Raw genomic sequence first — 17,625 nt, 5'->3', positions numbered from 1 at the left:
TCGGTGAGCTCCATTTCATCCTGGGGTCATGTATTGTACCTTTTTGTTTATATTATGGTCACTTTTTGAGGTATAGCCGGGGCCTTGTTGCCGGCACCATCTTTACTTTCCTTTGTATCTATAGAGGCTCCATAGACACTATGTGGGTTATATATGGGTGCTAGAAAGGTCAAACAGATTATGTTGTATTTTGGATTTTAGTTTCACTAAATCACAAAATGTATGTATTTTGAAACTTAACAGGGAAGTGGCAAAAATGAAATGGTTAGTAATGTCTAATTATATGGTCCTCCTACTGTTTAGCTAATAAAAACATGCCTCCTCTTATCATAAGCGAGTTGGGTAGAAAGTTCTAATAGGCTTGCTCGACCGGGCCTACTCAGTTGAGCGCCGGTCGCGCTCCTTGATTTTGGGGCGTGACAATTCTACTGGTGGTTCGGGAGTTATAATGAAATTCTTGTACTCTCACGTAGTAGCATGATAGGTGCAGTGAGCAGTATGGAATTGGAATTTGAGGATCAAGGTTGCGATCTAGTTTTGATAGGAATGGCACGAGCTCGGAAGAGTTGGGAGAGATTTTAGATGTTCAGAGTATGTTGGTGTTATTTTTGTGTCGCCTGAGACTGGTGTTCTGTGGAAGAGGCATTGTGTATTGATTTATGGATTCTTGATTTGTATTACACTAATAGTATGGTTAGTAGCCATGGATGTGCAATTTTTGCTACCTAGTACAGAAAGTTATGGGAGTATCTCCTGCGGGATGATTGTATAAGTGTGATGTGTCATCCATTTATGTGGTAGAGATTGAAATCAGGTATGGAGATTCTAGTACTGCCGCTGATGGGAGAGTTTATGTCTGAGAGGCATCCTATTTCTTTGGTTGCGAATAGTGCAAGTTTGATCTTGATTTGACGGTTGATCGTATGTGTCATTATGGATCTTTAGGAGGTTATAGACCCATTTGGGGATGATCGTAATCGGCTTTGAGGTCCGTGGGTAGGTCTAATGTGAATGTATATTCTATACCAGATCAGGTATGCTTATTCGGCATATTATTGTGTATGGATGGGTTTTTGGGCGTGGTGGATGATATTCTTGCCTTCGCCTATTTTAGGTGCTACTCTTTATGCTACGTGGGTTGTGAGACAGCTTGATTATTCACATGTGTGTTGAGATCCTGTTTATCTTCTGGTGTTATGTAAGCGAGATGGCTCTCGAGATGCAGGTCATTTATTGCACCATAGTCGGGCCTGGCATTTTGTAGCGCATGGCGCTCTCTGTCTCCCCAAGGTTGTGTTTATGCATTTGGAGTGCTTGTGGTCGAAATTCGAGCATTTCATGGGTATGAGCATTTAGGCTTGTTGGGTATTTCCTTATTGATTGTTATGTGTAGATCGGGTGGTATGCCGCCACAGGTATGATGTGTAGATTGGGTTGCACATTATAACAGTGAGATGTTGAGTACAAATCTTTAAGCTTATTTTGTGTATTTTGTTTTTCATCTCTGAGATAGGTTCATAGCATTAGTTTGGTTGTTTTTGTTAGTTGCGCAGGTCGGATAGTCTTGTATTCAGGTTCATTATTCCTTATTGGTCATATTCAAGTTGTGGCTTATTGGCACATTGATGGCGTTGTATGAGATTTTAGACGGTGTTTGAGGTGGCTTATTGCCCGAGCAGCTTGTACTGGGTGACACAAGATTGTTGGACCTGCAATTAGTGTAATCATATTTATATAATATATATTAGATGAAAAATGTCAATAATCAGTTCAAAATGAGGCAATGGCTCTCTCCAAGTGAAGAGACTCCATGAGTTATTGATTTGGCAGGTAGTTATGAGTTTCTACACAACTCTTTTATCATTGCAGTATTGCGAGGGTTGGAACATGGCTTATATCCGTTATGAGGTATATTACAGGCATCTGCTTCATGAATTTGCAGGTATTGTGGTTCGAGGATGTTTTATGAGCATCCAAATTATGCGGTGCATTGCGTGAATTCAACATGGGTGCATGATCATGTTTTGGTACAACGTGTTGAGATTGATACATTGTATGTATGTTAGAATCAGACCTGGTAGATAATTACGGATGTTGGAATTTGGTTTTAAGACTTGTGGCCTAAGGTAGCAGGAATGATCTTCAGTCTGGCTTGAGCTAATGTGCTCATATAGGGTGTGGTGGCACGGGTAGGTGCATGAGGTGTTAAACAGTGATTTTGGGAAACTCTGGAATGGTTCTTGGCACGTTCGAGGACGAACATATGTTTAAGTAGAGGAGAATGTAATGATCCGCCAGATCGTTTTGAGCTCTAGCATGTCGTTCGGCGGTTCGAGACCTTGAGTAGCTTCACTTCATGTATTATGACTTGCGCGTGTAGTCAGATTAGATTTTCGGGAAGATCAGAGTTGGTTTGGAGGAATAATTCCCAATTCGGAAGCTTTAAGTTGGAAGAGTTGACCAAGGTTTGTCTTTTATGTAAACAACCTCGGATCGGAGTTTTGACAGTTCCGTTAGGCCCGGATGATGATTTTGTACTTAGGCGTATGTCCAAATTTGGATTTGGAAGTCCGTAGGTTGATTTGATATTTTTTGGAAAAAGTTGGAGGATTGAAGGTTTAAAAGGTTGATAGGTTTGACCGATAGTTGACTTTGTTGATATCGGATCCGTATTTTGGTTCCGAGAGTTGGTATAGGTCAGTTGTGTCATTTGGGACTTGCATGCAAAATTTGAGGTCATGCCGGGTTGATTTGGTATGGTTTGACATGAGTTTTAGAAGTTTAAAAGTTCATTAGTTCATTAGGCTTGAATTGATGTGCGATTCATGGTTTTGATGTTTTGGTGTGATTTGAGGCCTCGAGTAGGTTCGTGTTATGTTTTGGGACTGGTTTGTGTGATTGGGCGGGGTCCCGGGTGCCTCGGGTGTGTTTTAGATGTATTTGGGTTGTGTCGCGCTCTTGTTTGATGTTTCAGCGTCGTTTATTTAGGCATAAAGGGTAATATATTGAGAAAATAACCTTTGATTTGTGAATATATTGAACCATTAGATCCGTATAGTAGTTACGGAACCATAGCAATAAGAATCGTTGAATTCCGAGGTCGTATGAGAGAGTTATGCCCATTTCCGTGTCGGGAAAGATTGCTAGTTTCTAGTGCGAACATTTGTTCTTCGCGAACGCGAGAGAGGTTCCGCAAATGAGAAGAAGGATTTATGGGCTGACCGTTCAACGCGAAAAATTGCTCTTCGCGAACGCGAAGGTCTCTCGCGAAGGAGATGAACAAAAATCATTTGGACAGTGTTTTAAACCGAGAAGTTTAGTAGTTTGAGCATATCTTGAGTTCTAGAGCTCCGTTTGAGGTGATGTTCACGGCTTTGTCCTCATCTCAACAAGGGGGTTAAATAACTAACCTTTATTTTGATTTTTTCCCTGATTAGTTTCATTGTTTATCCTGTTATCCGTGTTTGGATTGTAGAAATTGGGGGTTTTGAGCCCCAAAGTTATGAAATGGTAAATCCTTGATTTGAGGGTCAATTCATGGACACAATTGGATGATTTGCCGGATATATATATATATATTATATAAGCTATGGTTAATATTTAGTTTAGATAATTTTTGAAATGTAGTAGGTGTTTATGACTAACCGTTGTTTTCTTTCATTGTTGATCAACTTACTATTTTGTTATTTTTATTTTGCTTTTATATGGCTTTTTGGTATTGTCCTTTATTGTCTAAATTTTCATTAATGTGGTGCTTATGCTTTCTTGAGCCAAGGGTCTATTGGAAACAACCTCTCTATCCTCACAAGGTAGGGGTAAGGTCTGCGTACATACTACCCTCCCCAGACCCCACAGTATGGGATAATACTGGGAATGTTGTTGTTGTTGATAATTTTTGAAATCCGAACGCGTGGGCCTAGGGATCAACTTTATTGACTTTTCGTGAGGAGTTGGGAATTTGTTTCTAATTATTAAATTACGAGTATTGGAGTATATTTTGATTAGTTTGCACGTTGTTTGATTAGTTTCAGATTGTTTGGAATTGGTTTGAGGTGCTAGAAGGCATTGGAGCCGGTTATCGAATTTCGGAGCAAGGTAAGTCGCCTGTCTAACCTTGTGATGGGAAATTTACCCTGTAGGTGTTATATTTGTTATTTGCTACATGTTTTGGGAGCTACGCACGTACGAGATGACGAATGTCCATGCATATGCTAGAATTTCTGATTATGTCCGGGTAGACTTAGACTCACGCCATGCTTTAATTGTATTATTTGAGTTATTCTTGCCTGTTTAATGCTTTAATTTGCACTTAGCCCGAGACTCTTATGGGATTAGACCATTTGCCTCAACGGTATCATGTAACACACTCTTATGGGATCGGGTCGTTCGCCTCGGTATAGTAACATATTCTTTTGGGATTGGGCCGTTCGCCTTGGCAGTATCATGTATCATATTCTTATGAGATCGAGCCGTTCGGCTCGGCAGGATTATGTATCACACTCTTATGGGATCGGGCCATTCGCCTCGACAGTTCTATGAAACAACTCTTATGGGATCGGGCCGCTCATCTCGGCAGAATCGTGTGAAATACTTGATAAGGAGTCCGTGTACTCATGAGTTTCTTGACTAGAGATGTGACCGTTGATTTGGTGTTGACCATTACGTATCATTTGAGGAGGTATCCGATAATTGAGGACTTTGTATTCACTATTCAGTTGTAGACCGTATTATTTGCCTATATATGTTCTCACTGTTTACTTACCATGTTTCATACTTGTCTACCTTATTATATTTGATTTATTGGACCACTAGTAAGTGTCAATGTCGACCCCTTATCACTACCTCTTCAGGGTTAGGCTAGATACTTACTGGGTACGCGTTGATTCAAGGACTCACACTACACTTCTGCACTGAATGTGCTGATACTGAGGCATGTACATTAGGTGGTCATCTTGGCGCATTGGCGCAACTGCAGAGGGGACTTTATGCTGAGTTATATTACATGCTACGATTCGCAGCACACAGAGTCTCCATCATGTTTATTTATTTTATCTTGTCTAATTCACATTTCTAGACAAATGTTGTAGTAGTGTTTTATTATTATAGTAGATGCTCATGCACTTGTAACACCGGATTTTTGGGGTTCCTAGTGGAAGTTCATTATTGTAGTTCACGCTATTATTATAAATTCACTTTATGATTTATTTATATTCGAAAATTTGGTAAATAAAAGCACAGGTTTCTATGAGTGCCAGATTTTATTCTATATATTTAATGAACTTCCTGATTTAAATAAATTAAAATGGATAATTTAGTGGAGGTTCACGCGTTGGCTTGCCTAGCAACACAGTTGGGCGCCATCACAACCTATTATGGAATTTGGGTCGTGACATTTCTGCACTCAATCCTGTTATCAAACATACTCCCTGCTTATCTTTCATACTCATGCCTATGTTTTCACATTGCCCTATCACATAATGAAGATTGAACCTTGCTAAGTTTGCATAAGTTAATTATAATTCATTTGTGGACTTAAGAAGAACCTTCCGATGTTATATGTTTTGTCTAAGTATAATACTGTGTCTTGACTCTTAATGAACTAAGTGAAAATATGATATCAGGGAATCTTTTAAGGAGAAAGTGATCATCTATTAAGTTGAAACCAATTTGCTTATTTAAATACTCCTGCTGATGCTCTTTAGAGATCCTATATGAAACTATTAACTCACACACCTATTAGAACTTAAGATTTGACATGTGCATGAACCCCTGATTAACTTAATCATAGACCGTTAAGTTTGAGGACCTTTGTAAATTTGAACTATGTACCTCTTCTATTTCTTAAGTTGCCTGACTCAATGGTTTGAACTTTTGAAATAATCTGCTGCTGATCTTTTCCCTTAGTTGCACCTATAATTGGTTTCTCTGAGTATTCTTTTGCACATTGGTAGTTCTTAACAGTGAACTACACGATGGTGTTTGGGTTGTGATCTCTTTGGTGTTATCTGTCGTAGTAACATTCTGTATAGTTTCTGTTAGAAGTACACATGCCTAAATCTATGTATTATTGTTACAGTTGTAATGAAACTTACAAATGAATGCTTCATTGGCATTTAAACCTATAGGGAGGATTAGGTGTAAGTGATTAGGTGTATTTAGGAGTGAGATTTAGTTTATGGTTGAGATACTCTCCCTGACACACGCACTGCTCGGGGTCCTTAAGACCCTTGTGAACTTTGAAGTGCCAGGGGCTCAAAGGGTGTCTTGGCTATAAATGGGATTTTACCTTAAGCCCTTAATCATTGACATTTTCTAATCTCTTTAGGGTTAGTGTCTAATGAAGAAAAAGGCTTCACTGTAATTTTCCTTAATCTGCTCTATCTTACACAGTCTTATTTACATTCTTAATCATAAATATTTGTTACTCATTTAGGCCTTACGTTTGATCTTATCTGCATTTGAATATTATGTTGGGCTTTGTCACTAATTTTCGCCTTTTTCGTTTGAACATGTAACTGAACTGGGCCTCCTGAGTTTTCAAGAACTCAGGCCCAAGTTCCAGCCTTTGAGTCTGAAGTCATGGAATTAAGCCATTGCTGCTTGTCTGTTATTCGCTGGGCCTAACCTTCTTAAGGCCCAAACTAGTGAGTCCAGTTTCCTTCCCTTCCTCACTATTAAATGAACTGAGTCTGTTATCTTTTATTTTTACATGTGTATAACATTAATAATATTGATTAAATGTTTTATTCCCCTTAAGCATTTTAGGAACCTAGGCAAGCGAAAACCATAGGTAATAAAAAGAATCACTATTACATCACGATTAGCTATAAAATTTCGGCACTTTGATCATTTATCCTAAATTACATAAGATTTCATTTTTAATTAAGCTAACCATTTTCATGGAGTTTTTGAAGTTCAAAACATATTTCAAAAGCAAGCAATTCTTCTTCTAAAGTCGGAATTGAAAGGGAGATTTCAAAGTCAGTTTTTTCTATAAACAAAATCAATACGGTTTGAATCAAGGACTATTAAACTTTCAGCGATTTTGTTTTTCAAACATGTTGCTACAAATTGAAACAAATTCCCAAAGGTATATTTAAGGCCCATTTCTAATATTCTTTACTCTACTAGACTTTTATAAGTAATGTTATGTGGTGCCTTCCTGAGATTACTTAGAAGGGCGACGTAAGAATAAGCAACCGATGTCCGTGTAGTTACTATCCGCCAACTAGGGTCTCCTCTATACGCTAAACGAGATTGTCAGTACCGTACGGTAAAACAAGTATCAAGAGCAATTGAGAGAACAGAAAAGATAATTGAGAATGAAAGAAAGCTTGATTGCATTAATGAAAGCTATTACAGAAAAGCAACATGGTGTCGAGGATGAGAGACACCAGTACAGATAATTGTTTGCTTACTTGATCCCTCCTAATAGTGCTTAAAAAAAATAAATCAAAGTTACAGGACTTGACATAACTAAGCTAGAGAGATATAATGGAAATACATGAAGTAAAACTACTTATATTTACAATAGAAATGACTTAGATTTCTACAAAGCAGAAGAAAGTCCATTGGCAGCAACCTTGTCTTTCGCATCAGAGTTTGTGCGCGTGCGGCGCTGTTGGCATCTGCCTGTGGCTGGGCGCTGGCGAGGGCTATCGGTGGGGCGACATAGGCACAAGCGCGCTTGTCACTTGGCGCGGCCAAGACCACGAGGTCGTCCATGGCACTAGGCATTGGGAGGCTTGCCAGGATGCCATGGGGCACGTCCAAGGGGTCATGGGGGATGGCTGGAAAGCCGCCCATGATATTATCCACCACCTGAGTTGGCGACATCCTCGGCACCTTACTTGCAAGATATTCTTTGATCAGGCTATTGTAGGCTTTGAGGTTTGTTCCCCTCTACCAAGTATTCTCCTCTGTATCATAACTCTGCCAATCCACCAGCAATTCTTGGTGATCTTTCCTTGAAGCATGAATCACTCTATCATCGAGAATAGCTTTTGCCTGCCTTTTCCCGATTGAATTAGGTCCTCGAATATTGGGTATTGTGAATTGGCTCCACGAAGGATTCTCCGTGTCTTCCTAAAAAGGTTTCAGAAGGCTGACATGGAAGCCTGGATAAATCTGCCACCAGGCTGGGGTATCCACCCGGTATGCAACTTTCCCAATGCGCTTCTCAATGGACAAGGGTCCAATGTAATTTTCAATAGGCGAGGGTCATGGACTCCTACAAACAAGTACCGCGTTGGTATTTTCACCATCACTTTGTCTCCTACTTGATATTCAACAAAGCGACGATTTTGATCAGCAAGCTTTTTTATCTGCTTTTGGGCTTTGACAAGATAGCTCCGCACTATCTCCAAATTTCGTTTCCATTCCTTCGAGAAGCTAGCAGCTCAAGGAGATTTCGACATGTTTGGGGCATTCATAGTGTGTGGGAGTAGCGGTTGCTGTTCGGTAACAATTTCAAAAGCGCTTTTGTTTGTACTCGAGCTTTTTTGTGAATTGAAACACAATTGAGTAGCATCCAGAAGCTTCAACCAATTATTCTGCAATTCGGTAACAAAGTGGCAGAGATATTCCTCTAGCATGACATTGAACAGCTCCGTCTGGCCATCAGATTATGGATGGAAACTTGAACCGTGGCTCAATTTGGACCTGAGGCACTTAAACAGCTGAGTCCAAATATTGCTAGTGAAGTGAGAGTCATGATCACTAACGATGCCTTTAGGCAGACCCCAATATGTGACAACATGAGAGAAGAAGATTTGAGTTGTATCTTATGCTGATTTATATTGTGGGACAACTATAAATGTAGCATACTTAGAAAACCAATCTACCACAACTAAGATAGTTGTAAGATCTCCGACCTTGGGCAGCCCGGTGATGAAATCCAGTGAAACGCTTTCCCAATATCTCTTTTTAATAGGCAATGGCTCCAAAACTCCCGCTTGTGTCAAGCGGTCTAACTTGTCTTTCTGGCATACTAGGCAAGTGTTCACATACTGAGCAACACCATCAGCAATTTGAGGCCAATAATAAGAATGACGCAACAACGCCATGGTGCATTCGTCACCTGGATGACCGGCCCACAAAGTATCATGGCATTCCATCAGAAGAGTCCTTCATAGATCTCCTCCTTTAGGAACATAAAGTTGGTTCCCTTTCACCTTCAGGAACCCATCTTCCATGTAGAACTGGCGAGTCTTGCCCTGTCCCACCAAATCGACCAAATACTGTGCAGCAGGATCCTTTGGGAGAAGATCTTGTATCTGGTCTCTTATAGTGGTTGCCACTTCGCTCCCTCTTACGGTAGCAAGTAGTCACATCGAGGCTAAGTTAGCCCTTTGACTGAGCGTATTAGCAACTTGGTTGGTCTTCCCACTTCAAAACTCCAGGTTGAAGTGAAATCCTGCTAGGAGTTCCTGCCACCTTGCCTGTCAGCCATTCAGCTTTGGTTGGGTCATAAAATGGCTAACAACTGTGTTATCTGTCTTGACCACGAATGGGGTGCCCAACAGATAGTGCCTCCAAAGGCTTAAGCAATGGACGACAGCCAATAATTCTTTTTCGTGGGCGGCATAGTGCCGTTCTACATCCTTCAACTTTCGGCTCTCGTACACCACTGGATGCCTCTTTTGTAGCAAGTCTCCACCCATATCATAGTCAAAGGCATCCGTCTGTACTTCGAATGGCTTGGCCAAATCAGGAAGGGCCAAGACAGGGCTACTAGACATAGCTGCTTTCATTGCGTTGAAGGCCTCCGCTCGCTTGGGACCCCAATCCCAAGGCGTGACCTTCTTTAGGAGTTCTATCAATGGAAATTCAATGAGAGAGTAATTCTTCACAAATCACCGATAAAAGTTGCATATGCGAAGGAACGCCCTCAAGGTGTGGATATCCTTAGGTGGAGGCCAATCTGTGATAGCCTGAATCTTCTGTTGATCCATCTTTATCCGCCCTTCCTCGATGACATGTCCGAGGAAGTCAAACTTCTTTTAAGCAAATGCGCACTTGGACAGCTTCACATATAGTTCGTGCTCCCGCAGTCGGGCTAGGACCTTCCCCAAGGGCTCCATGTGTTCCTCCAATGTTCTTCTATATATCACAATGTCGTCCAAGTAGACTATTATAAACTCGTCAATGTACTCTCGGAAGACTTGGTTCATCAATGTGCAAAATGTGGCTGGAGCATTAGTCAAGCTGAATGGCATGGCCATAAAGTCGTACGACCCATATCTTGTCACACAAGCCATTTTGTGTTCATCTGCTTCAGCAATTCATACGTGCCAGTAACCTGTCTTCAGGTCTATCTTGGTGAACACTGTGGCACCATCCAATCTATCGAACAAGTTTGCCATGAGCGGGATAGGGTACTTGTTCTTCACGGTGATTTTGTTTAGGGCCCGATAATCCATACAAAGTTGTAGGGTGCCATCCTGTTTCTTTTGGAATAGCATAGGGGACCCATGAGGGAACTTGGAGGGCACAATGATCCCCGTGTCTAAAATTTCCATCAACTATCTGCGAAGCTCGGTGAGTTCGAGTTGTGACATTCTGTAAGGCGCCCGGGCAAGTGGCTTCACACCTAGCACCAACTCAATCTCATGGTCCACAGTGCGCCTAGGCGGGAGTCGCTTTGGCATGTCCTGTGGCATGACGTCTTCAAACTCAAGTAGCAACTGGCATGTCCTGTGGCATGACGTCTTCACAGGTGCAGTAAAGAGACCCGATGAGCGTTCTATATCCTCAATACAGAGGGTAGCCGGGAATATATGTTTATGTCTTTTGACTCCCTTCTTCAACTGCAAGGCTGAGATATTCTCAGCGGATCTTTATGGCTGTGCATGGAATAATACAGGGATTGGCCCCGTTTTCTCCCATCATCAGTAGCATCTTGGCATAAGGTACTGGAATGGTGTGTGTTTGCCTCATGAATTCCAACCTAACTATCAGCTCGAAGTAATCTATGATCACTATGCGCAAGTTGACTTTTCCCTCATAAGGGCCAAGCTTCACTGGCACTCCTTTGGCTATTCTACCCACCAGCTGAGGTGGTGAGTTAATAGCCTTGACATGACCTCTGCCCTTTCCCACAACTAGACCAAGGCATTCTACTTGTGCTTGTCGTTCTGCATCCTTCAACTTATGGCTCTCGTATGCCACTGGATGCCCCTCTTATAGCAAGTCTCTGCCCAATGCATAGTCAGAGGCATCCGTCTGTACTTCGAATGGCTTGGCCAAATCAGGAAGGGCCAAGACGGGGCTACTAGATATAGCCACTTTCAATGCGTTGAAGGCCTCCGCTCATCTGGGACCCCACTCCCAAGGCGTGACCTTCTTCAGGAGTACTATCTATGGCAATGCAATGATAGAGTAATTCTTCACAAATCGCCGATAAAAGTTGCATAGGCCAAGGATCGCCCTCAAGGTTTGGATATCCTTAGGTGGCGGCCAATCTGTGATAGTCTGAATCTTCTGTTGGTCTATCTTTATCTGCCCTTCCTCGATGACATGTCCTAGGAAGTCAATCTGCTTTTGGGCGAATGCGCACTTGGACGGCTTCATATATAGTTCGTGCTCCCGCAGTCGGGCTAGGACCTTCCGCATGTGCTCCATGTGTTCTTCCAATGATCTGCTATATATCACAATGTCGTCCAAGTAGACTACTACGAACTCGTCAATGTATTCTCGGAAGACTTGGTTCATCAATGTGCAAAATGTGGCTGGAGCATTAGTCAAGCCGAATGGCATGACCAGGAAGTCGTACGACCCATATCTTGTTATACAGGACGTCTTGTGTTCATCTCCTTTAGCAATTCAGACGTGCCAGTAACCTATCTTCAAGTCTATTTTGGTGAACAGTGTGGTACCACCCAATCTATCGAACAAGTCTATCATGAGCGGGATAGGGTACTTGTTCTTCATGGTGATTTTTTTTAGTGACCGATAATCCACACATAGTCGTAGGGTGCCATCTTGTTTCTTTTGGAATAGCATAGGGGACCCATGAGGGGACTTGTAAGGCACAATGATCCTCGGGTCTAGCATTTCCATCAATTGTCTCCGAAGCTCGGTGAGCTCGAGTTGTGACATTTTGTAAGGCATCTGGGCAGGTGGCTTCGCACCTGGCACCAACTCAATCTCATGGTCTATAGTGCGCCTAGGCGGGAGTCGCTTTGGCATTTCCTGTGGCATGATGCCTTCAAACTCCAAAAGCAACTCCTTCACAGGTGCAAGAATGGGACCCGAGAAGCGTTCTATATCTTCAATAAAGAGGGTAGCCAGGAATGTAGGTTCATGTCTTTTGACTCCCTTCTTCAACTGCAAGGCCGAGATGTTGTCAACGGCCATCTTCATGGTTGTGCATGGAATAATACATACATTGGCCCCGCTTGCTCCCTTCATCAGTAGTATGTCGGCATAAGGTACTAGAATGGTGTTGGTTTGCCTCATGAATTCTAACCCAACTATCAGCTCGAAGTCATCAATGATGACCACGCACAAGTTGACTTTTTCTTCATAAGGGCCAAGCTTCACTGGCACTCCTTTGGCTATTCCTCCCACCTGCCGAGGTGGATAGTTAATAGCCTTGACATGACCTCTGCCATTTCCCACAATTAGACCAAGGAATTCTACTTGTGTTTGTCATTCTGCATCCTTCAACTTATGGCTCTCGTATGCCACTAGATGCCCCTCTTGTAGCAAGTCTCCGCTCAATGCATAGTTAGAGGCATCTGTCTGTACTTCGAATGGCTTGGCCAAATCAAGAAGGTCCAAGACGGGGCTACTAGATGTAGCCACTTTCAATGCGTTGAAGGCCTCCGCTCGCTTGGGACCCCAATCCCAAGGCGTGACCTTCTTCAGGAGTTCTATCATTGGCAATGCAATGGGAGAGTAATTCTTCACAAATCGCCGATAAAAGTTGCATAGGCCAAGGATCACCTTCAAGGTATGGATATCCTTAGGTGGCAACCAATATGTGATAGTCTGAATCTTCTGTTGGTCCATCTTTATCTGCCCTTCCTCGATGACATGTCCTAGGAAGTCAATCTACTTTTGGGCGAATGCGCACTTGGATGGCTTCACATATAGTTCGTGCTCCCGCAGTCGGGCTAGGACCTTCCACATGTGCTCCATGTGTTCTTCCAATGTTTTGCTATATATCACAATGTCGTCCAAGTAGACTACTACGAACTCGTCAATGTACTCTCGGAAGACTTGGTTCATCATTATGAAAAATGTGGCTGGAGCATTATTAAAGCCAAATGGCATGACCAGGAAGTCGTACGACCCATATCTTGTTACACAGGACGTCTTGTATTCATCTCCTTAAGCAATTCAGACGTGCTAGTAACCTATCCTCAGGTCTATTTTGGTGAACACTGTGGCACCATCCAATCTATCGAACAAGTCTACCATGAGCGGGATAAGGTACTTGTTCTTCATGGTGTTTTTGTTTAGGGACCAATAATCCACACATAGTCGTAGGGTGCCATCCAGTTTCTTTTGGAATAGCACAGGGGACCCATGAGTGGATTTAGAGGGCACAATGATCCTCGTGTCTAGCATTTCCATCAATTGTCTCTGAAGCTCGGTGAGCTCGAGTTGTGACATTCTGTAAGGCATCCGGGCAGGTGGCTTCGCACCTGGCACCAACTCAATCTCATGGTCCACAGTGCGCCTAGGCGGGAGTCGCTTTGGCATGTCCTGTGGCATGATTCCTTCAAACTCCAAAAGCAATTCCTTCACAGGTGCAAGAATGGGACCTGAGAAGCGTTCTATATCTTCAATAAAGAGGGTAGCCAGGAATGTAGGTTCATGTCTTTTGACTTCCTTCTTCAACTGCAAGGCCGAGATGTTCTCAACGGCCATCTTTATGGTTGTGCATGGAATAATACAGACATTGGCCCCGCTTGCTCCCATCATCAGTAATATGTCGGCATAAGGTACTGGAATGGTGTTGGTTTGCCTCATGAATTCCAACCCAACTATCAGCTCGAAGTCATCAATGATGACCACGCGCAAGTTGACTTTTCTTTCATAAGGGCCAAGCTTCACTGGCACTCCTTTGGCTATTCCACCCACCAACTGAGGTAGTGAGTTAATAGCCTTGGCATGACCTTTGCCATTTCCCACAACTAGACCAAGGCATTCTACTTGTGTTTGTCGTTCTACATCTTTCAACTTTTGGCTCTCGTATGCCACTGGATGCCCTATTGTAGCAAGTCTCCGCCCAATGCATAGTCAGAGGCATCCGTCTGTACTTCGAATGGCTTGGCCAAATCAGGAAGGGCCAAGACGGGGCTACTAGATGTAGCCACTTTCAATGTATTGAAGGCCTCCGCTCACCTGGGACCCCAATCCCAAGGCATGACCTTCTTCAAGAGTTCTATCAATGGCAATGCAATGAGAGAGTAATTCTTCACAAATCACCGATAAAAGTTGCATAGGCCAAGGATCACCCTCAAGGTGTGGATATCTTTAGGTGGCAGCCAATCTGTGATAGTCTGAATCTTCTGTTGGTCCATCGTTATCTGCCCTTCCTCGATGACATGTCCTAGGAAGTCAATCTGCTTTTGGGCGAATGCGCACTTGGACGGCTTCACATATAGTTCGTGCTCCCACAGTTGGGCTAGGACCTTCTGCATGTGCTCCATGTGTTCTTCCAATGTTCTGCTATATATCACAGTGTCGTCCAAGTAGACTACTACGAACTCGTCAATGTACTCTCGGAAGACTTGGTTCATCAATGTGCAAAATGTGGCTGGAGCATTAGTCAAGCCGAATGGCATGACCAGGAAGTCGTACGACCCATATCTTGTTACATAGGACGTCTTGTGTTCATCTCCTTTAGCAATTCAGACGTGCTAGTACCCTATCTTCAGGTCTATTTTGGTGAACACTGTGGCACCTCCTAATCTATCGAACAAGTCTACCATGAGCGGGATAGGGTACTTGTTCTTCATGGTGATTTTGTTTAGGGACCGATAATCCACACATAGTCATAGGGTGTCATCCTGTTTCTTTTGGAATAGCACAGGGGACCCATGAGGGGACTTGGAGAGCACAATGATCCTCGTGTCTAGCATTTCCATCAATTGTCTTCGAAGCTCGGTGAGCTCGAGTTGTGACATTCTGTAATGCATCCGAGCAGGTGGCTTCGCACCTAGCACCAACTCAATCTCATGGTCCACAGTGCGCCTAGGCGCTGGAACAATATAATTTATAGAAATAGCATAAGTCTGAAATTCGATTTAACAAAATATTGCTAATACAAGGTAAATCCCCCAGAAACTAGCAAATACGGAGTCATGAACTCTACAATTAATTACAAGTCTGAACTAAATAATAATACTGTCTGAACTGAAACAGTAGTACATAAGAAAAGACAAGTCTAAACTGCGGCCAAGAATGCAGCTCAACCTCACCTCTCAAATATAAGCCCAACAAGCAAATCTACTGCTGATAACTGGTCCCCACACCGACCCAGTGTACTCAGTAAGTATCGCAACTAACCTCGGCAAGGTAAAAGCAACAAGAATTATAAATGATACCTGCTATAACCGGTACAGTTTTATAAATCCAACAAGTATAGAACAATAATGTGATCATGTATAAGGTACTAAAAGGACTATCTGTGTGTGTGTACAATTACTCAAAATCTCTGTTCAGTCAATGCTACAACATATAAGATGATATGCAAGTAAATTAGACAATAAACCATAAAAATTGCAAGTAAAGATGAAATGCAATTCCAAAACAACACTGGCCAGACTTTTTTCAACCTTTCCATATTCGTGCCAAACTACTGATAAGTTTTCTTCAATAACCGCGTGTACACCATCAAGAGAGAAACATGAGAGGGTGACCCTAGGGGAATGGATCCATATCCAAACATTGCATGTACAACTTACGTGTTGCACGGACAACTCATGTGCTAGTAGAATCAACCGCACGGACAACTCAAGTGCTAATAATATCAATAATTGGATCCGCATGGACAACTCACATGCTGCACGGACAACTCACGTGCTAATAGAATCAACTTCACGGACAACTCACGTGTTAATAATCACAATTCACCCAGCATAGTCACAAGCTACCAGTCCAACTCATAACACAAAGAAAGAAAATATACGAGAATATATGTACATGATCAATGATTATCAAGTTTCATAATCCTGGACTGGTATAACTAACATTCTATAGTGTAGGCATGTGCAATGTGTGCTATCACAGCTAGAACATACAGTTTTCATCAAGAAATAGCAGTTTATCAGGTTCAACCAGAAGAATAACCACAGCGAAATCTCAAATATGGTACAAATAGCTCACAGAGGGGTACAAATAGGAGAAACATCTCAATTTGAAGCTTAGAAATCATTTCAAGGCATGTCATAGCCTAAGCACTACCCTGAGCATGGAAATAGTACCCCCGGTGCACGCATATGGGTTCTACCCCACGCATATGCGCCACTCATATCACGTAGCTATCAAAAATAATTTCGGCATCTAATGCCTCAACCAAGTTTAGATAAGATACTTAACTTAAGCAAGACAAATCACTTCTCTAACAAGCCTTTCCCGCGTGTATCGACCTCCAAACGATCCGAATCTAACCAAACCAACTAAATATAATCAATAAAAGCCATAGGATTTGATTTCAAATGATAAAGCTAAGATCTTTAACCAAAATCAAAAAGTCAACCCATATAGTCAACCCCAAGCTAGTACCTTGTAACCCGACAAAATTCACAAATTTCGAACACACATTCCATTACCAGTCCAACCATACCAAAATCATCCAATTCTGACCTCAAATCGACCTTCAAACCTCCATTTTTCATTTTAGGAAAGTTTTCACAAAATCCCCCATTTCCTCACTTTAATTCACTAATTAAATGCTAAAAACAAAGATGGAATCATGAAATAATAACAAATCCGAGTAAAAAACACTTACCCCGATCCAAATCTTGAAAATCCCTTCCAAAATCGCCCAAACTCGAGCTTTACAAATAAAAATATGAAATAAATACTCTAACCCTCGATTTGGAATTTTAATAGTTTTCCCAGTTACTGAGATTCGCGATCGCGGGACCCACGTCATGATCGCAAAGAAAAAAATTATCCCATCCCTAAAATAGCCTACACGAATGCAAAAACCTTGTTGTGAACGCGATGCTCACCAGCCCTACTACTACATGAATGCAGGCTCCTCTACGCGATCACGTAAGCCCAATGCTTGACGCCCCAACTGACCTCTCCTCTATGCTAACGCGTGAACCTTCTCACGTCCGTGATGACCTGAAACCCTCAATGCTTCACGAACGCGGGCCTAGTATCCCAAATCGAAGAATAAAATACCACCTGCCAGTAACAACTCTTCGCGATCACGTCCCTTCCTTCACGATCGCGAAAGAGGAAACCAGATACACAACTATCAGCAGTCCAACAAAGTACAAAATGAAGCCAAACTTGATCTAAATCACACTTGAGGCCTCCGGGCCCCAATCCAAACATACCAACAGGTCCTAAAACACAATACGAACTTAGCTGAAGTTTCAAATCACATCAAACAACATTAAAATCATGAATCGCACAACTAATGAACTTCCAACT

At 42.2% G+C, this 17,625-nt stretch overlaps 1 protein-coding gene across 1 annotated transcript; it reads right to left on the bottom strand.

The window, feature by feature from the left end:
* Positions 1–12,651: 12,651 nt before the first annotated feature.
* Positions 12,652–13,014, bottom strand: LOC138909753 (uncharacterized mitochondrial protein AtMg00860-like). Its single transcript, XM_070200966.1, has one exon. It carries the CDS (start codon positions 13,012–13,014, stop codon positions 12,652–12,654), a length of 363 nt encoding a protein of 120 aa, XP_070057067.1.
* Positions 13,015–17,625: the final 4,611 nt, after the last annotated feature.

The sequence above is a fragment of the Nicotiana tomentosiformis genome, chromosome 4, assembly GCF_000390325.3.
Source record: "Nicotiana tomentosiformis chromosome 4, ASM39032v3, whole genome shotgun sequence".
NCBI lineage: Eukaryota > Viridiplantae > Streptophyta > Magnoliopsida > Solanales > Solanaceae > Nicotiana > Nicotiana tomentosiformis.
Note: the sequence above shows the minus strand (reverse complement) of the source record. Positions and strands in the feature narration are given on the sequence as shown.